Source organism: Odontesthes bonariensis, chromosome 2, assembly GCF_027942865.1.
Source record: "Odontesthes bonariensis isolate fOdoBon6 chromosome 2, fOdoBon6.hap1, whole genome shotgun sequence".
Classification (NCBI taxonomy): Eukaryota; Metazoa; Chordata; class Actinopteri; order Atheriniformes; family Atherinopsidae; genus Odontesthes; species Odontesthes bonariensis.
In genome coordinates, this window is record NC_134507.1 from 36,145,797 (window position 1) to 36,167,059 (window position 21,263).

A 21,263-nucleotide genomic window follows, 5' to 3' on the forward strand; every position below is an offset into this window, starting at 1 on the left:
ATTTCCAATGGGTCTATTGACAAAGTCCCTGTAGGAGTCATTATGCTATTAATTGCTCTCTCAGACTGTATTTTTTTAACTCTCCATGCCAAAAGTTTCCCAGCTTTTTCCCCTTGATCATAATAGGATTGTTTTAGCCACATTAAACTTTTTACAACTTTATCAGCAGATAACTTATTATATTCAGCTCTCAAAAGTAGCAGGTCTCTCTGTTTCCTTGGATCGTCCCTTACATTTAAACTTATCTCTAAGGATTTAATTTGTTTTTCCAATGTTTCCATCATTACTCTCTGTTGTTTAGCCTTGGAGCTTGTGTAACTGATGATTTCTCCTCTAATGTATGCCTTAAACGCCTCCCATCTCGTGCTGGCACTGGTTTGATCTGTATTTAACTCAAAGTAACTGTCTATTTTAGTTCCCACATATTTAACAAAATTCGGGTCTTGTAACCATCTTACTTGCAATCGCCAATTAGGGGGGTTATGAACAAATTTCTCTATATGCATATTTAATGAAATAGCAGCGTGATCGCTTATTACTACACTGTCATACCAACATCTCTTAACCTTTGACAAGAGTTCCCTAGAAACAAGAAAGTAATCAATTCGGGAACGAGATTTATGCATACTTGAATGACAAGAATATTCTATTTTACCAGGATTTTGCTCTCGCCAAACTTCAACTAAATTTATGTCATCCATATATTGCTTTAGTAATTTTCTTGTCTGTGCCTTATAAGTATCACAACCTGTAGAGCGATCCATTTCCGGGTTTAAAGTACAATTGAAGTCTCCTCCAACAATATAGGAACCCCGTAAAGTAGACATAGTTAGGAAAAGATTTTCAAAAAATTTAGGATTATCCTCATTTGGGCCATATACACTAACTAAATTTAATGTGAGGGAGAGGATGTTACCATGCATAATGACAAACCTCCCAGCTGGATCCTGGATCGTTTTTATAAGTTGGAATGGTATGCTTCTATGAATTAGAATAAGTACACCTCTAGCATAATTATTGTATGATGCATGTATCACTCTACCAGGCCATCTATTCTGTATCGGTTTAATATCAGAAACTGTCAGATGAGTTTCTTGAAGAAAAATTATTTTGGACTTGAGCTGTTTGATCCTATTTATAACCTGTTTCACTTTGGTCAATTTCCGTAACCCCCTAACATTCCAGCTCGTAATTTTTATATCAGAGATATTCTGAGTGGTTGAGTGCTCCATAAACAATGTGGTACCAGTCAGTCATACAGGGGAAAGGAGTAAGAAACGTTTCTGCTGCGTTGAGTACACGACATACGGAAAGAAAAAAGAACACCATATACACACTTACACATATAGACATTTAAACACCTTGTTTCCCCTCCCTTACTCAGAACAGAAACTTGGAGGGCTTGTGCCGATCCACTCTATAGGGGAGCAGCTAAACTACACGAACTAGCTCCATAGGCGACCAGAGGAGTCTGCCAGCCTCGCACCTTGTATTCCAACAATATATAGTCAACATATATTGTAAAATGTTATGTTAATGTAAAAATAAAGATAAATAAAAAATAATAAATAATAAATAAATAAAAATATAATAAATCAAATAGACACTGAATATATATGTCAGTGTTGTCTGTTATAAATTCTTCTCTTCTTATTCGGGTCCATACAATTCCAAAGTCCATAAGGCAATAATAATCATTCAATGAAATTAAGTGAAAAAATAAAAAAATAAAAAAATAAAAAAGTTCTGGGACTCATTGCCAGGTTACACCATACCTCTTAAACAAGCACTGTCAACTGGTTTCCATGGCGAAGGAAGTAAACGGGCCTCACACCTCACCGCTGACTTCATCCAAATCCCTCAGACATGTTTACTGTGAAAGTCCTCCGCCTCTTTTGGTGATGAAAACGAGTGTATCCTCCCGTTATGGAGGACTCTCATTTTGCACGGGTTAAGCTGAAATCCACGAAAAGTTCCCTTTTCAATGAACATCTTCTTTATTGCGTTGAATCCAAAGCGCTGTCGCATGGTCTCGGCTGAAAGGTCCTGGACGAAAAAAAGTTTGTTTCCCTCATACATGATGTCACGTTGCTTCACGGAGCGAAAAACAAACTCCCGGTCTTGAAATTTCAGGAACCGAATGAGAACCGCTCTATCCTGGTTCGGTTTCGGTGGCGCTAGGGTTCGGTGGGCTCTCTCGAAGATGAAGGTCCTGTCGGTGTCCAGCTCCAGCCAGCGAGGCAGCATGTTCTGTATGAAATCGAGCAGCGTTTGGTTGCCTTCAGCGCCCTCCCGTACACCGAACAGCCGCAAGTTATTCCTTCGACTTCGATTTTCAAGGTCCTCGGTCCTTAGATTCCAGATAGGCGACCCGCTTCATGGCGTTAGTCAGGTTAGCGGCATTTTTTTCCTGTTGCTCCTGTGCCGACATTATTCGGTGTTCAGCCTCTTCCATACGGGTGGTGTTAGCAGCTACATTTTGTTTCACTTCTGACATGCTGTTTTCCAAAGCAGTAACAGAGTTGGCCATCTTACCCAGGCGGTCATCAATACTGTCAAGTTTAGATCCGAACTCAGCGCGAAGTAACTTAAGCTCATTAAGCACCTCCGACAGGTCCGCCATGCCACTTGTGCTTTCTTCGTCTCGTTCAGTCGGTGAAGTGCTGACTTTCGGCCTCTGGGAACCGCGTTTTCGAGTGAAAAAGTCACTGTCTTTGCTTGTAGCAGCTTTAGACATAGTCCCAGTTCAATTAGTATTGTTGACTTACAATTTTAAAGTTATTTAGTGCGAGGCTGTACGGAGCATCCACATTAAGCCGCCATCTTGGTCCGTTGCTCGATAGCGCCCCCCCCAGATATGCAGCATCTTGGTGCAGACACTGAAGGATCTAAATTTCCTTCACAAGTACAGTCTGGTCTGTCCTTTTTTAAGACCGTTTCAGAGTTGCATATCCAGTACAGTCTGCTGCCCAGGTAACCTCCCAGGTGTTCCTCAGCCACCTCTTCTCCTGGGATGGAGACGCTGTTTGGCTTATTCGTGCTCCTCCTAAAATCAGCAGCTGAGGTGATTATTCCCACACCAGGCCACACAGTGGTTGACCACCTCCCTGCCTCTGGTCCTTCCTTCCCTGGTTACCTGTCAGGTTTTATTACTCATTTTAACAGCTTTGAATAGTTGGACGGTTGCCTCTGTCTATGATCTGTGAACTCCTTACTCCCCTGATTGCTGCTCACCACGGCCCACTGTTTAATATAACTGACCTGTTCATTAGATGGAAATGAATCCCTGCATACTCCTAAAAATCCCTTTATTTTAAGGCTTTTTCTTCAAATTAAAACCCAACTTTCATAATTACTCGGGACTCTTTGTAAAATGCAAATAAAACCAGAAAGATATGATCTTAGAACTATTAAAAAGTTATATCTAATTAGAAATAGTGCAAGTTCTGTGCCATCTGTTGGTTTCCTTAGCTAGGAAATAGTTTTTCAATTGCTCTGAATGAATGAATTGGATTCATTCTGAATTGAATTAATTGGATTATAATCACAATGAACTGAACTCCAATTGGCCTGAATTGGACTTTATTAATGGGGCGCATGCTCGTGCGGCGACCTGCAGCAAGTCACGTCTGTGTCGTTCTATGTTATGTTTGTTTCGTTATTTACGCACATCATCGCACATGATTTGTAACATAAATAACACTGATTGATCAGTCAAGTGTTGCACTATGCTACAGTGTATCGCGAAAACCTGATGAACAGTAAACAATGGATTTAATGGGCCTGCTTCTGCTGTGGACGGCGTTCTATATCGTGGAGGCTCTGGCTGGTTTCACCATACCAGAGCGCATCAGATACAGCAGAGACTTTCTCGTTCAGTGGAGTAATTTCCAAGATCTAAGTGCAGTGGATTTAACCCATTGACGCCGGATGTTGCGTAGCGCAACATTGTCCCTAACGCCGGTTGTTGCGTAGCGCAACATTGTCCCTAACGCCGGTTGTTGCGTAGCGCAACATTGTCCCTAACGCCGGTTGTTGCGTAGCGCAACATTGTTCATTTATCATTATTTTCAAGACGCATGCAGCATGTAATGGACAATAATTGGTTCAAATACACATGAGGTGGGTGTTTTCGATTAGCCTGTTCTGCAATAGTGCGTTTGTAGCTAATTTGACAGCTCGGCTACAATGGCTGCGGTTAACGAGACATACTGTGACAGCGATGGAAGTGATGTGGATTTGGATCAACAGAATTTATTAGAGGAAGAGAGGCAGTCCGCTGGATTTCGCACCCGACGTCAACAAAAGTTTACTCGTATATTTTCACTGATGAAGTTTGGGATATGTTGGTGACACAGACAAACTTATATGCGGATCAGGCGCGCGGCCACACACCATCCAACTCGAAGTGGAGCCCTGTGTCAAAGCAGGAGATGAAATCTTTCATCGGTCTCTGCCAAACTTTTGGAATAATCAAACTACCAACTCGCCGGGATTACTGGAGGCAGAGCAAGTGGCTGTATCAGACAAATGTCGCCCGAGTGATGGCACGAGATCGTTTCGACATGATCTGGAGGTAATTATTTATTCTTGCGCTGCATTCTGACGACTTCTCATTCTTATTTGAGTGGCGTTGCCCTTGTGTAAAAAAAAAGAGAGCCCGGTGCGAATTACTGCAGTATGACAACTATGATGTTTTAGAAGTCGTGTCACTGAAGTATACAGTATAACTGCACAATGCAAGATATATTGCAGGTTTTTTTTATCATTCATTATTATTGCTGATATTATGATTATGATTTAGTTATAGTATAGTAACAGTATAGTAATAGTAGTATAATAAATAGCAGCATTGGGTATTATCCTGAATCATAAAGCAAAACTACATGAACCAAATGTCCAACATTGATAAAAAAAAAAGTAATACAATCCAGCCAGCGAAAAAAAATTGAATTTTTCTTAGGTGTTTTCAATAAATTGTTTTTAGTTCAAAAAACCCTCAGGCATTGGGGACCTTTTCTTAAAACTGGCTTAGGCATTGAGCAGCCTTTTTTGCAGGTGCTTTAGGCGCCAATGGGTTAATCATTCCTGACATTGACTGTTTTGCTGGAGCAAAAGGGATTTAAGCAACGCGCTTCGCAGAAGAACCAGGAAGTGAGGTAAGCGGGGAGGTGTGCGTAACAGACTGAGGAAGCAAACTCTGCCTCGCATTCCCTTGCCATCCATAATACTCTCGAATGCCCAGTCACTACGAAATGAGACGGATGAGTTGCAGGCCAACGTGAGACTTCAACACGAGTTCAGAGATTCATGCTTGTTGGCTATTACAGAGACATGGTTGCAAGATAGGGACGTGGACACCGAATTGGCCATAGATGGATTTGGCGTACCCGTGCGATTGGATCGGAATGCCGCGGTGACAGGCATGTCACGCGGGGGTGGAGTTTGCTTATATGTGAACCAAAGATACTGCAAAAATGTTCATGTAAGGGAGAAACTGTGCACAAAAGATGTGGAACTGTTGTCCGTGTCGCTGCGCCCTCCTTATTTGCCCCGCGAATTCCCTCAAATATTCGTCATGGTGGTATATATTCATCCTAGAGCAAACGCGGATAACGCATCAGACACTATAACGCACTCTCTCCAAAAACTGCAGGCCATATCTCCGGAAGCGCCCGCTTTCATCCTCGGCGATTTTAACCACTGCTCTCTTAAGACCAACTTAAGGAACTTTGACCAATATGTTACATGCCCGACAAGACTCGATAAAACACTGGACTTGTGTTATGGGTCGATTAAAGGCGCTTACAAATCGCTCCCCCTTCCCCCATTAGGAGGGGCCGATCATAACTGCATTCATTTAATACCAAAGTATCGCACTGTCTTGCAGAGGGATAAACCCCTCACCAAACAAGTTAAAGTCTGGAGTGAAGATTCCATACGCAGCCTACAAGGATGCTATGACTGCACGGACTGGCAGGTGTTTAAGGACACATGCTCTGACTTAGACAACCTGACAGATGTTGTCAGCAGCTATGTTTCCTTCTGTGTGGACAACGTAATCCCGGAAAAGACCATTAAAATATACCCTAACAGTAAACCCTGGGTAACAACCTCACTGAAGACTTTGCTTTATCAGAAAAGGTGTGCATTTAGAGAAGGAAATATTGAATAAGGAGGTGAAATCCGAAATATGGAGGGCAAAACGTGACTATAAAGATAAGCTTGAAGAGGAGTTGGGGAAAAATAATTTAGGATCTGCATGGAATAGTATGAAGACTATAACTGGGACTAAAGAGACAAGGGACTCTAAAGTTGTATTTGATGGTTTTAACTGTGATAAACTGCTTGCACAAGAACTTAATTCATTTTACCTGAGGTTTGACTCACCAATATTTAACAACACCATCTCAGAGTTGAAACATCACCTTACTGACAGTGTCCCCCCGCCTTTCAATGTACATGCTGTGACTAATGCTTTCAAACACACTAACCCAAAGAAGAGTCCTGGGTCAGAAAACATAGGAGGCAGACTGCTCATGTCATGTGCTGAGCAGCTTGCTCCAATATTCTATCATATTTTTAACCTCTCTCTCAGTCAACAGAGAGTCCCCCAAATCTGGAAACACTCTACCATTGTCCCTGTGGCTAAACACAATCACCCTAAGGTCCTGAATGATTTTAGACCAGTCGCCCTGACCTCTTTGGTTATGAAGTGTTTTGAAAGACTCATGAAAAGGTGTATTTTACTTGCCACAGAGAGATTCTTGGACCCTTTACAGTTTGCCTATAGGACCCAACGTGGGGTAGAGGATGCCACTGCCACTTTACTGCACATGTTATTTAAACATCTTGAGGGCAGCAACACACATGCGAAGATTTTATTTGTAGACTTCTCGTCTGCTTTTAATACAATACTACCACACATTTTAGTTGATAAGTTGGTAAGAAATTTTAAGTTGGATAATGGTTTAGTGGGGTGGATTCTGGACTTTTTAACTAATAGAACCCAGCAGGTGAAGGTAAATGGGGTACTTTCTAACAAAATGACATCCTCCACAGGATCACCCCAGGGATGCGTTTTGTCTCCTCTGCTATACATTCTGTATACTGATGACTGCCGAAGCCAGTATGCAAACAGACACATCCTGAAATTTGCAGATGATTCAATCATTCTTAGCCTTCTCCATGGAAACGAAATAGATCATGATCCCATTTTAGATGATTTTATGGCCTGGTGCGACAGTTCGCACCTTCACCTGAATGTCACAAAAACTAAAGACATGGTCATTGACTTCAGGCGCAACCCCCTCCCTGCCCTGACCACTACTATCAAGGGGCAGGCTGTGGGAGTGGTAGACTCTTACAAGTACCTCGGTAGTTGGATTGACAACAAACTGAAATTTAACATCAACACAGAACACATTTGTAAAAAAAGCCAACAACGTCTGTTTTGTCTACGCAAGCTAGCCAAATTCAATGTGGACAAGCCCATGATGACGCTTTTTTATAGGTCCTACATTGAGTCAGTCTTATCTTTTTCTATATCCTGTTGGTTCAACAACCTCAGCGTGAAAGCCAAAAACTCCCTTGCCAAAATTGTGACGGTCAGTGGCAAAATTATAGGTGCCCAGCCAAGCAGTCTCACTGACCTGTACAAGAAAGCCACCCTGAGGAAGGCTGAGTCTATTTTATCAGTCAGTGCCCACCCCCTCCACTCTGATTTTCAGCTACTTCCATCTGGCTCACGCTTTAGGTTCCCCTCTGTAAAAACCAACAGATTTAGGTATTCATTTGTCCCCAGTGCCATCTCTCTTTTAAATTCACATCCTCGTTGATCACTTGACCTGATCCCTGGTGTTGTCTATGGCATTTTATGGTGTGATGATGTTTCTTATTTTATTTATTTATTTATGATGTTTTTATCTTATTTTATACCATATTTATGGTCCTTTTAACCTTTTACTGACCAATTGCACTTTATGTTTGTCCTGTGTTATCTGTTGTTGTTCTCTGTGCTTATGTTGTCTTGCTGCACATTCAATCGCCCCTTTTGGGGACAATAAAGTGGAAAGTTGAAGTTGAAATATTACTGAAGTGCCCTGAGATGACATTTGTTGTAATTGTAATAGTTTATTTTGGCAACATTTTAAACAAACTGACATTATTCTGTCTTGGAAAACACTGCTGGTGGAAAACATGATACTGGCTGCTGAAAAACTGGCAGAAGTGGACCTTCCAACGTGACAGTGACAGGAAGTAATCAGCTGAAGTCGTCCAGAGATTAACAGAGAACACAAATCAACATTCTGGAATCCGGACTTCAGTTCCATCCAGAATCTGTGGTTGGAACCACAGACCAGAAGAGACAGAACAGAAGCCTTCACAAAGTTGTGATGTCATCACTGTGGTGACATCACAATCGATGTCATCTCTGATCTTGTTTGACATCACAAAGTTTATACAGGCCAGACATTTTCACTGCTTTTTCACAGTTGGTCAGGAGTTTATCTGAAGAAACACGTCCAGTGTTCAACCAAGAAATCATCTCCTCCACTTCAGTGGTGTGACATGGCAGACGACGATTTGCCCGAGGGTTTCTACACGTGTCCCATTACTTTTGGCAGTAAGGAAAGTTATGAGGAACCCACCGACCTGTTGGAAAAAGAACAATCCCAGGTCTGTGCTGCATCTGGGACTCCTCACTCAGAGGATGTCCAGCTCCTGCAGGATCATCTCCAGGCCTCCGTAGTTCCTCGCGTCAAGTGGAAGTTTCCACTTTCACAAACCGAGGGGATTCCCTCTAACGCCTCTGCTGCCGACCGAGATTATGGATCAGAGAAATGACAGAACTCTTACCGACAGAAGAATGACTAGATCAGCTATTTATAGCATGGGATGGATATTCTCAGGACAAAGCTGCTGAAGAAACATTTCTTTCTGACAGGAGAAAAAGACAGAAGAGTGGCAGCAGAGAGCGGCTGCTCCATGACTGAGGAAAAACTAAAGAAGGTGGAAAACTGTTTGACGCGTGAGCGTCATCTCCGTCAAAAGTGTGAGCAGGAGCTCAAGCAGTGCAACCGAGTCCCTGCAGGATTGTGTGAAACTCTGAAAGCAGCAGCAGCAGAAACTGAATATCAGTCAGTTCTGAAAGAGGCAGAGAGCTGGAAAGAGCAACTGAAAGAAAAGACTGCCGCCGATATTAATCTGGCCTCCAGACTAACAGCACAGGAGGAGGCAACAAAGACACAAGAAAAGAAGGTGGCAGATCTCATGAAGGCTTTATTTCTATCCGTCATCATCGAGCCAGAAGAGAACAAAGTGCTGTCAGTGTTCAGCTCTCAGACAGTTCACCTTCAGTTCCACTGACACACTGATGCTGGGAATTCATTTTTATCAGTGCTGCAGTCTGTCCTTCACTCACATGGTGGGGACATGAGATTTCCTCTGACCCACAAACACAACTACATTGCTGTCACTGTGCTGCTTATTGGGCTGTGAATGTTGTCAGAACAGCTTTTCAGCAACAAGCTGCAGATGTGGCTGTTGTGCTGCTTCTGATTCACAGTCAGTGTGGACAATATGGAAAGTAGAGCTCAGGAGGAGCAGCTGGAGCTTCTGCTTCTTCCATCATTACTTAGAGAGATGACACTGGAATGACACTGAGATGCTTTGGTATTCAGAGCTTTTATTGATTCTTTAAGGGTGGCAGCTTCATGACACTTTCTCCAGTCTGACCCTCACTTGGAACACAATCAGACATACTGGGACATGTGGGAAAGGATCACAGTGTTCATACTGTACATATCTGAGAACATCCACAGGAAGACACTTTATCATTTACATGTTGATTCTGCCTTTCAAAGTCAGATTCTTACTAGAATCCATGTTATACACTGTATGCTGACACGTAGAAATAATCCCATTCTGCTTGTAAGCAGCTCTTAATAGAAACCAGTATGACTGCACTGTTATTCCTGTATTATGTTGATGCATGAAAGCAGCTGAATGATTGTGCTGTAAACACTGAGAACAAGCTGCAGATGTGGCTGTTGTGTTACTTTTGCTTCACAGTCAGTGGAGACAACATACAAAACAGCTTCAAAGATACTTCCAGGTGAGGCGTGAAGAAAGCAGCTGTGAGCACTGTAACATACAATCAGGGGCGGACTGGGGCAAAAGAGTGGCCCGGGAATTTACTACCTGACTGGCCCACTCAGGGGCCGGGGCAGCAGAGCATGGTGGCGAATACTGGAGGCGGATGATGGAAGGTGGAACAAATATGTTGATTGTGGGAGACAAAAAAATATGCATGTAAACATTATTGAAGAGATAATGACACATAATTTCATCCGAGGCCTTGATTAGAATTAATATATAATAGTTTTCATAGTTACTTCGAATAGTCTGCAATAGTTGCTTAATAGTGTGAAGACAGCTGCAGGACTGACAAAAAGCTGACCAATCCAAACTCCTCTGGCCGAGGACATAAAACCTGTTGGGCAGGTAATTCTTTTTTTTGCTTTGGGGGGATTTGTTATATTCATGAAATATGTACAGGTAAATGAGACATGAGTCCCACCGTCAGATGCGCGTTCAAGTTTGTGGGGGCGTGGCTTTCCATGGAGCACTGATCCATCCCGCTTAGCGGAGGTGCTACTTTCAAATCTTGCTAGCTCTCCAGGATTACCAACCATGCCTTTAAATGTATTGAACATTCTCCTACACCGTGTTGTTTGATATCTATGTTTCACGCCTGGGCCTAGTCCACACACGATAATGACGTTTTTACAGCCAAACTATCCGAAATGCGTTGTGCTAAAAGTTAGCAAGCTAGCAAAATAATTAAGATTAAGATTAAGATTAAGATCCGATTTATTGGTCATGCATACATGCATATACACAAAATTTGTCCTCCGCTTTTAACCCATCCAGGTTGGCACCTGTTGACACACACATGCACATGCACAGGGTCACACACTCAGAGACAGATGCCAACCTGGAGCGGTGGGCAGCCATTCAGCGCCCGTCATCACATTACAGCTGACTAGCATCCTCCTCCCTGTCACATAATTTTCTGACGCTTGGCCACATCTGCTTGTAGTGCGTGCCTTTTCTTTTCTCTCAATTTTTGTGCTCCTCCTTTACGTTTCTTCTCCATTTTTGCACCGCTGATTGATTGATGAATTGACAGATGAAGAGGAGGAGGGCCTATACCCTGGGCCCTCCAATGTTGATTAGCCAGACACTAGAGGAAATGTTAACATTGGTTATCACATCAAAGGCCAGCCCAACTACATTAAAACTCTACAGGCCCACTGACCCACCGGCCCACCGGGAAAAGTCCCAGTACTCTAAATACATTATTACTGACATGGACAATGATGCATTCAGGTTCAGTTACTGTTGTCCCATTTTTAATCACATATATAAAAAGGATAACTGCTTCTGTTTTCATTTACATCTCATACAGCATTCATACAACCCATGTTTGCCACCATTGCCTGGGCTCTATGAACATGTGCTGCATATTATTTACAGTTCAGATCATAAAGCTGAAAAAGAGAGGGTATCCTCACAGTTTTGCATGACATCAAAGTGGAAACATGTCATCAAAGGACATGACATCACTGTAGTTTCTAAAAGCCTGAAAGGCGAAGCACCTGAAAAACAACACATACTTATGCTGTTTAGGAAAGACGCAGCTTATGAGCACGTCGTGGGATTGAGCTTCCCTGGTTTCTCTATATGACAACAAACACAAAACTACACACAGAGAACAGAGGAGCTTGACAGACACTAAGTTATCTGAGAGTCCCATTTTCAGCTGCAGAGAACAATCACATCAGGGAAGTCAATGTGCAGGCTCAACATCAGCCTCTCAATCAGCTTTTTATAGATTCTGAAACAGAATCTGTTATTGCATTCTGACTTCTAAAATAGAACTATACTGTTTAGAGACAAAAAGTGGAGGTTCCAGATGGTGATAGAAGATAAACAGCTGTACTCTTAGAAACAGCTCTGCTTACGACTCTGTTTCTTTCAACTGAAGCTTTAGACAGATCACAAACTGACCTACAGACTCCTGCATGATGATCCCATCCATGCAGCCAAAGACCTGAATCAGTTGCACTGATTTGAAAGACAAAGGGACGGGAATGTTACCATCCATCCCCCATGTTTTCAGACATTAACTCAAGCCCAAACTTGGACAAACTCCTTCACCACAGCAATGACGCTACATCCTCAAGAGGAACATTAAAAACAACTATTTCTAATAATCTAACAATTTCTATCTAAACTAAAAATAATTTTAGGGATTTTAATCTCATTCTCAATCGTGACAGGAGTGTCATCAGATGAATGAGATCAGCTCAGTCATGAAAACACAGTTTAAACTATATACAGTCTGTGGTTTACACAAACCTCAGTGAAAATAAATACAATTATCATGGGTGCCAATGCCAAAGGCATCAAGGCACACATATTAAGATGTGCATACTTATTATTCTCCCGTTTCCGTCACGAATTTCGGCAAGGAACTACTCCCTCAAAGTTGATCCGACCGGGATAAAAAGCATATCCCCACATGTCCACCGATAGGGACTGGAGTGCTATGACTTTTCTCTCTCATTACTCAAACAGATTCCCGAAAATTGGGAAATACTGTGAATTTTGCCCCATTGGAAATGCATTAGAATTCATATATAATGGGACAAAGGTAGCCCTATTTGGAGGCCTCACAACTCAGCCGTAGTTAATCATAGAGACATCATTCAAAGTTTAAACAGGACAGGACTGAACTAAATGGTTTGTTGATATATTTTATAGCTTTTGACATAATGGCAGTTTAATTTTTAGGAAAAATCAGGACTTCTCTCACTCTGCTGTCCTGGGGCCTCACACTCTATCTTGACAAGCTCGAAATTAATACCAAAATAACTTAAATAAACTTATCTCACATCCAAAATGTCTGCTGCACCTAGACAAATTATACTTCAAAATGTAGGTATTTTTGTCCTCTTTCACCCAATGTACCTGTCATTGTGCTTGGCCTCACGGTTTTCTCTCAAATGACCTCCGAGCGGAGAGACCGACCACTCGGGCTGCCATTGACGGCCATTATAGCCAGGTAAACTCATCTCCTTATCAAATCAATGTGAAGGCTGTTTTTAAAACTGGCAATAAAAAAATACCATACATAGGAGCAGAATAAAACTTACACCAGTGGCTTCTGCCGTCCCTTCTGGCACTCTCCTCTTACCCACTCTGATCACACCGCTGATATTCCTTCTGAGGGCACAGCCAAGATGGCTGACCTGTTATAACAGGTTTATGCCAGCCACTGTGTCATGTCTGCTCCCAATACAACATGACTATAACATGACAGCCTCTGTCTCTCAGCGGCAGAAGCTCCATTGGCACCCATCAAAATTTCTTCAGAAATTTTCTTGTTCATAATGTCCCTGCTGTTTTTTCTAATGAGTCATATACAAATAGTTCCTCACTTTAAAAGAATAAATGTCAGAACAATAAAATGGTATTTCTTATAAAAACTTTAATTTGCTCTCACAATAAACATGATAACTGATCCCCTGATCCTAGAAATTAATTTCTGAACACCTCATAACAAACTTTATCATTTCTTGGTTGATTTAGAAAACAACAAAAACATTTGATCTCTGAAACAAATCAAATTGTAAGTCCAGAATTATTTTTACATTTGCAAAGTGATGAATTGAAAAGAATCTGTAATAAAGGAAGGTCTGTTGATTTCTATGTTCTGCTCCATGATGTGGAAGAGAAACAACAACAAAAAAATACATCAACACAAGGATCCAACTGATATTTATAGCTCAGAGAAGTTAATATTTTAGAGAATCTATCTCTATTTAGAGAATAGAGAAATATTTCTGTGAATCAAACTTATCATTAGCAGTGATATCCTCCATGGCTGCACAGACACAGGAAAAAGCAGCAAATAAACAACATCAAATAAACAACAGAACAGCAGTGCAGATACATCACAGCAATGAACTCCCAGCAACAAAATACCTTTAATTCACTTCACAAAACTCAGCTGTGTCTCCAGTATCATAAACATAAACTCCAGCATAGAGCGGCTGAGTGAATGTGGTCTGGACTCTGTGGAGGAGAGTCATGGTTTCAGAGACGCTGTAGAAGGACAGAACACCTGCTCTGTGATCCAGGTACACTCCTACTCTGGAGGACTGAGGACCTGAGATGGAGGTTTTCATGTTGTTGAACCAAAATTCACAACTGTTTTGATAACAATCTAATGCCCAAGATTTGTCATTAAATCCAAATCCACCTTCATCCCCTGCTCTGCTGATGTTCTTGTATGCGACTGCTACATCAGCTCCTCCCCCTCTCATCTCCACCTCCCAGTAACAACGTCCAGTCAGACTCTCTCTGCTCAGGACCTGAAACCGATCTCTGAATCTGTCTGGATGACTAGAGTAAGACTGAGGTTGTGTCATTAATGTCACTTTTCTGTTCCCCTCTGACAGTAACAGACATGTGTTTGCTGTGTTTGGATCCAGTGTGATTTCACATGAATATTTTAAGAAGTCAGCTCTGCTCTTTGGTTCTGGTTCTGGTTCTGAAAACATCCACATCAGTGACTCTCATTGAGCTGTTTGTCCATTCCTCTCTCAGGATGTCCTGTAGTTTATCTCTGAGCTCTGACACAGCTGCTGTCACATCCTCAAAGTGCCTCAGAGGACGGATATTGATGCTGGGTGAGTGTGTAGACTCACTGAGTGCTGACACTGAGGGGCAGCTGTGCAGAAACTGGCTGTGATCCTCTGTGTGTGAGAGCTGCTTCAGCTCAGCATCTTTCCTCTTCAGCTCAGTGATCTCCTGCTCCAGCTTCTCCTGAAGCTCTTTGACTCGACTCACTTCTGCTTCCTGCTGGGATCTGATCTGCTGCTTCACATCAGAGCTTCTTTTCTGGATGAGACGGATCAGCTCAGTGAAGATCTTCTGGCTGTCCTCCACTGTTTTATCAGCAGACTGATTGATGGCCTCCACCTCCTGCTGAAGCAGCTTCACATCTTTCTCTCTGTCCTGGATTCTCTGCTGGATCTGTTGTCGACTCCCCTCCAGCTCTCTCTGCCTCTCAGTCCTTTCTGCTGCAGCTGACACTGTGTCGTGGCCTTTATGTTCATCCACAGAGCAGAGATAACAGATAGACTTCTGATCAGTACGGCAGAACATCTTCATCACCTCATCATGAACAGAGCAGATGTTCTCCTGGAGCTTCTTGGAGGGCTCCACCAGCTTGTGTTTCCTGAATGGAGCCACATCATAATGAGGCTGAAGGTGTTCCTCACAGTAAGAGGCCAGACAGAATAAACAGGACTTGATGGCTTTCAGCTTTCTTCCAGAGCAGAAATCACAGGCCACATCTTCAGCTCCAGCATAGCAGAGATCAGCAGGAGCAGCTTGGAGTCCAGTCTTCTTCAGCTGCTCCACTAAATCAGCTAACATGGTGCTTTTCTCCAGAATAGGTCTTGGTGTGAAAGTATTCATGCATTGAGGGCAGCTGTGAATTCCCTTCTTATTCTTTCCATTCCAGTAGCCTTTAATACAGTTCATGCAGTAGCTGTGTCCACAGGGAATAGTCACCGGCTCCTTCAGCACATCCAGACAGATCGAACAAGAGAAGCTTTCCAGGTCCAGTTTAACCATTTTCTTTGCTATTTCCTCCATTTGGCAGAGCAGTGTGTGACTCTCAGAGCAGAAACACCGTCTGTGCTGTCTTACAAAACAAATTCCACCTCCTTTTATTGCAGCTGATCTTCACTAAAGACCTCCTCTACTGTCACACAATGGTTTCACACATCCTCCCACCTTCAGATCAGTTTGGGGAGGGAACAAGGAAGTTTCCTTCACTGAAAGGGACAGTGCTGGTTGCACCTCAATCCTGCAGTAAAGTCAGGATTGTTCAAGGGCTTGTTGCATTATTCTTATTTGTTTTCCGTTGAAGGGAAAGATTCATTCATTAACCTTCCACTGAAAGTTGAACATGAAGAAAATCTGTTTTCTCTGCATCTATCAGACCAACATTGTTAGATACGTTTAGCAGGCAGCTGTACAGGAAATGTAAATGTAAATGTTTCTTAGTATTTTCATGCTTTTCATTTATATTTATATAATCAGCCCTGCTCTGCAGAGGTTGAAATTTATAAATCATGATCTTGTGCTGAGAGGCTCACCTAAATCTTCTGACTGATGCATTCAAGTGCATGACATGAAAAATGAACTGTCGTATGTAGATGTAGATATTACTGATTATAGGTTCCTTAAGACTGCATCAGACATGTTTGATCATCATCTATCTTTCGAGCTCTGTATACTGACTGGCATCTTCAGGTTGAGCCTGATAGAAACCCTCTTTGTCTCTTTGTCACTGTGTATAAAAGAAGCTGCATCTTAAGATGGAGTTCCTTTGGTGTTCTGTCCACTCTTGTTCACACTGAAAACACAAACAACATAAACAGCAGAATAATGTGACGGTACTCTGACAACATCAGGGTCCATCTGATGCCAAAAAAAACTGAACTCCAAACCACTGCAGGGATTTTAGTATATCTATAATGGAGGAGTGGGAGATCATTTCAGAACTTCTATCTTTGATCAGTATCTGAAGCAGAAGATGTTTCACAGCTCAGATGGTTGAGGTTTGAAATGTAACCTGTGTGGGGACAGACAAAGGTGTAGAAGACAAAAAGTGGTGATAGAAGATAAACAGCTGTACTCTGAGAAACATCTCTGCTAACGACTGTTTCTTTCAACTGAGGCTTCACACAGATCACAAACTGACCTAAAGACTCCTGCATGATAATCACATCCATGCAGCCAAAGACCTGAATCAGTTGCACTGATCTGAAAGACAAAAAGACGCTGATGTCACCATCCATCCCCCATGTTTTCAGACATTAACTCAACCCCAAAGTTGGACAAACTTCAGCACAACAATGACTCCTCACGATGAACATTAAAAACAACCATTTCTAACAATCTAACAATTTCGTTCTAAACTATAAATAATTTTAGGGACTTTAATCTCATTCTCAACAGTGACAGTTAAGGAGTGTCATCAGATGAATGAGATAAGCTCAGTAATGAAAACACAGTTTAAACTATATACAGTCTTTGGTTTACACAAGCCTCAGTGAAAATAAATACAATTATTATGGGTGCCAATGCCAAAGGCATCAAAGCACACATATTTCTATTGTGCAAACTTATTATTCTCCTGTTTCCGTCAGGAATTTGGCAAAGAACTAGTCCCGCGCAGTCGGTCCGACCGGGATAAATAGCATATCCCAACGTGTCCACCGATAGGGATTAGTGTGCTATGACTTTTCTCTCTCATTACTCAAACAGATTCCTGGAAAATTGGGAAATATTGTGAATATTTAGCCATAATTTATCATAGAGATATCATTCAAAGTTTAAACAGGCCAAGAAAGACTCAACTTTAATTGAACTAAGGGGTTTGTTGATATATTTTATAGCTTTGACACAATGGCCGTTTAAGTTTTAGGAAAAATCAGGACTCCTCTCACTCTGCTGTCATGGGGTCTCACACTCTACTTTGACAAGCTCAAAATTAATACCTAAACAATTCAAACAAACTTCTCTCACATCCAAAATTTCTGCTGTACCTTGACAAATTATACTTCAAAATGTAGGTATTTCTATCCTCTTTCACCCAATGTTACCTTTATTGTGCTTGGCCTCACGGTTTCCCCTCAAATGACCTCAGAGCAGAGTAACGGTAGGCGTCCACTAGTCCGGCACGTCAAGCCGTATCCAACGCATTCAATTCATTTTCAATGAAATCCGGCCGATCGTTGTCGCCGTGCTCGCAAAGCATGCTGGGATTCCGGCACAGCGAGCGGCGGACCGCGGCACGTCAAAAAGTTGGGCTCGGCCGGACTTTATGCAAATTTGCCACGGCAGACGGAGTGCGTTATCCAATGACAGTAGATCATGTGTTCTCCTGTGTCGCAGCAGCAGCAGCACAGCAGCTCTCCTCGCTCGCAGATCCGGATCCATGGTACAATATGAAATAATGTTCCATTGGTGACGATTCATACACATTAATTTCCCTCCAAAACTCAAATTTTTAGAGGGAGAAACTTCGGTTGGTTAAAATCACAAGTTATTTACTTTCCCCCGGAGCCATCCACGCCCCACACACCCACTGTAGTAGCAACACGGCGACAACTAGGCATCCAATCCGGCGAGTTACGTTGACGTGCCGGAATAGTGGACGGCTAGCCTAAGTATATGACATGAGACATGAACTCTCATACAGCTGTTGGACTTCAGAAGAGGTAAAAAACCTGCAGAGTTGAGCTGTCTGAAAACTAAATCTGCCTCCTGTTAGATCGATTCTTTCAATGGCAGCTCAATAACAAGCCGGAGGAATCTCAAGTTAAATAAAGTGTTTATTGGTAGTCACATGTCAAGCATTTCAGCGCTGGGCTCAGTGGAACAGAGCTCCCGCAGGAAGTCTGTCAGACTGAGCCTCGATTTCCGGGTATCATTTGCATTTATAGCCTCATAGGTTGGACTCACACTCGACCGAGTATGATTGGACATGAGTAGGTTCAACATGCTTCGTCATATTCTCTGGATCAGCCAAAACAATGTGTGTGTGTGTGAATCTGCCCTTGCTTTCCCAGGTTTTCCCAATTGTTTTGTCTTCCCATTCCTGGATCACTTTAGGTCATCATGGAAAAGTACAGAGACTATTTCATTTATAATGTCTAAGAACAAAGCCAATTTTTACACAAGCTCGAAATTAATACCAAAATAACTCAAATAAACTTCTCTCACATCCAAAATGTCTGCTGCACCTAGACAAAATATACTTCACAATGTAGGTATTTTTGTCCTCTTTCACCAAATATTCCCCTCATTGTGCTTGGCCTCACGGTTTTCTCTCAAATGAACTCTGTTCATCTGTTTTAACAGGTTTATGCCAGCCACTGTGTTATGTCTACTCACAATACAACATGACAATAACATGACAGCCTCTGTCTCTCAGCGGGTTGGCATCCATCAAAATTTCTACAGAAATTTCTACAGAAATTTTGTAGTTCTTTCTATCACTGCCCAGTTTGTGACCATATGTATTTGGCAGAAACTTTTATCCAAAGCAACTTACAGGTAGGCTAAGGGGGTCTTTCCTAAGGACCCCAACTGGAGGTATTAGCTTTCATGTAGGGGATTTGAGCCCAGGTCACCTACAATAAAGGAGGGAGGGACTGAATGGCTTTTAACATTGTGTGAGTTACACCATCTTCTTTTGTCTGAACTACATGTATAAGCTTATACGCTGAGGGTCGCTACAGTCACATGTGTCACTGAATACCCACCAATCTGCATGTCGTTAGTGTCTTTATCACCTCCGAATTGTCTACCTGCCTGACAGAGTGAGGCTGCGGCTACACGGAAACGTTTTTCACTGTAAACGATACTTTTTCTTATCGTTTCGCTGTCGCGGCCACACGGAGCCGGCGTTCCCACTACCCCAAAACGATAGTTTTTGAAAACGGGTTCCAGAGTGGGAAAGTTTGAAAACGGCCTCGTTTCGTTTCCATTGTTACAGCTAAAACGTTTTTGCGTCAGTCACACGTTGACGCTGTGAGCCAATTTTAACACTTCTCTATTGTCTCACAGCGTGGCGTGACACAGTGGCGTGTGTACTGCATCGTTTCATCGTTTTCGTCTGGACCAGCAGCGCGTTTCCGTGTGGTCGCAAGAATTTTCGAACCCGTTTTTAAAAAAAAACTCGTTTCGTTTTCGTGTAGCCGTAGCCTAAGTTTTGGTCACAGAATCCAAGGTGAGAATGATTCTCAAACTGCCTCTGGAGGAGAGACAATGCTGCATTGTAGGTGCTGGGAAGGTGAAACCTGAGACCACCTCCTCTGTTCAACGATGTTTTTTCCAGTTTTACATAGATGGCTTCTTTGATTCCTCTCTCAAACTACCTGTCTTCTCTGTCTAGAATGTGGACATTACTGTCCTCCAAAGAGTGTCCCTTCTCCTTGAGATGAAGGTGCACTGCTGAGTCTTGACCTGAAGAGGTGGCTCTCCTGTGTTGTGCCATATGCTTGTGGAGCTGTTGTTTGGTCTCTCCTATAAAGAGGTCTGCACAGTCTTTGCTGCACTGCATACATGACACCACCCAGTTTGTGTTTGGGTGATTAATCCTTTGGGTGAAGCATTCTCTTTCTGAGGGTGTTCTTGGGTTTACTGAAATTAGTTGTATGAACTCAGGTCAATGAGGCCTACAAGGCATTAATACTTGAAAGACACTTTAGGTAATATTTATGTATTACGGATTTAAAATAAACCAGGATGTTCTGGGTCAAAGTGGCCAGAACACAGGCAGAGTTCAGTGTAAATGAACAGAACAGGAGCTTTGACCTCCTCTGCATCCCTGTGAGCAGGATGAAGGCGCCCTCTTGTGTTAGTTTTCAGATTTCAGCTTTGAAACTGCAGGGAGACATGAGAAAGCTTCACTGAGGCTTTGGCAGATTCAACAACATGAGGAAAGAGAAGTTTAAATATGTGTAACATAACACTGTGTCAGTTTGTTCACAGGACTCACAACCTGTAACACTGATGCTGCTTTCAGGGAACTTCTTCCTTTTATTATTATTTTTTGTAAACTTTAACTTTATCAATAAGTGGCAGATTAAACAGCACAGTTACCTCCCAATCTGCAGCCTCCAAAGCCGACTGAAACTGAGGAGTCAGCTGGAAACTCCACCTTACTGTTACCTGCTCCACCCAAACTCGTACCTATGACGACCCTTAAACAATACGTGGAACAGAACAACGAGAGTTCATGTTTCATTTCATGCACTTGAATGCATCAGTCAGAAGATTTAGGTGAGCTTATCAGCAGAAGATCATGATTTATAAATATCAACCTCCGCAGAGCGGAGCTGATTATATAAATATAAATGAAAAGCATGAAAATATTCAGAAACATTTACATTTCCTGTACAGCTGCCTGCTAAACGTATCTAACAATGTTGGTCTGATAGATGCAGAGAAAACAGATTTTCTTCATGTTCAACTTTCAGTGGAAGGTTAATGAATGAATCTTTCCCTTCAACAGAAAACAAATAAGAATAATTTAACAAACCCTTGAACAATCCTGACTTTACTGCAGGATTGAGGTGAAACCAGCACTGTCCCTTTCAGTGAAG

At 42.2% G+C, this 21,263-nt stretch overlaps 1 protein-coding gene and 1 pseudogene across 1 annotated transcript in view; both read right to left on the reverse strand.

Moving 5' to 3' along the window:
* The window catches only part of LOC142387965 (protein NLRC3-like), a 36,807-nt gene extending 34,070 nt beyond the window's left edge, over positions 1-2,737 (reverse strand). Inside the window, exon 1 of the mRNA XM_075472761.1 lies at positions 2,489-2,737. Within this exon, the coding sequence (XP_075328876.1) occupies positions 2,489-2,737 (249 nt within the window). The remainder of the gene's footprint in view (positions 1-2,488) is intronic.
* An 11,320-nt stretch (positions 2,738-14,057) lies between these two features.
* LOC142387972 (tripartite motif-containing protein 16-like) lies at positions 14,058-15,735 on the reverse strand (annotated as a pseudogene).
* Between the last annotated feature and the right edge of the window lie 5,528 nt (positions 15,736-21,263).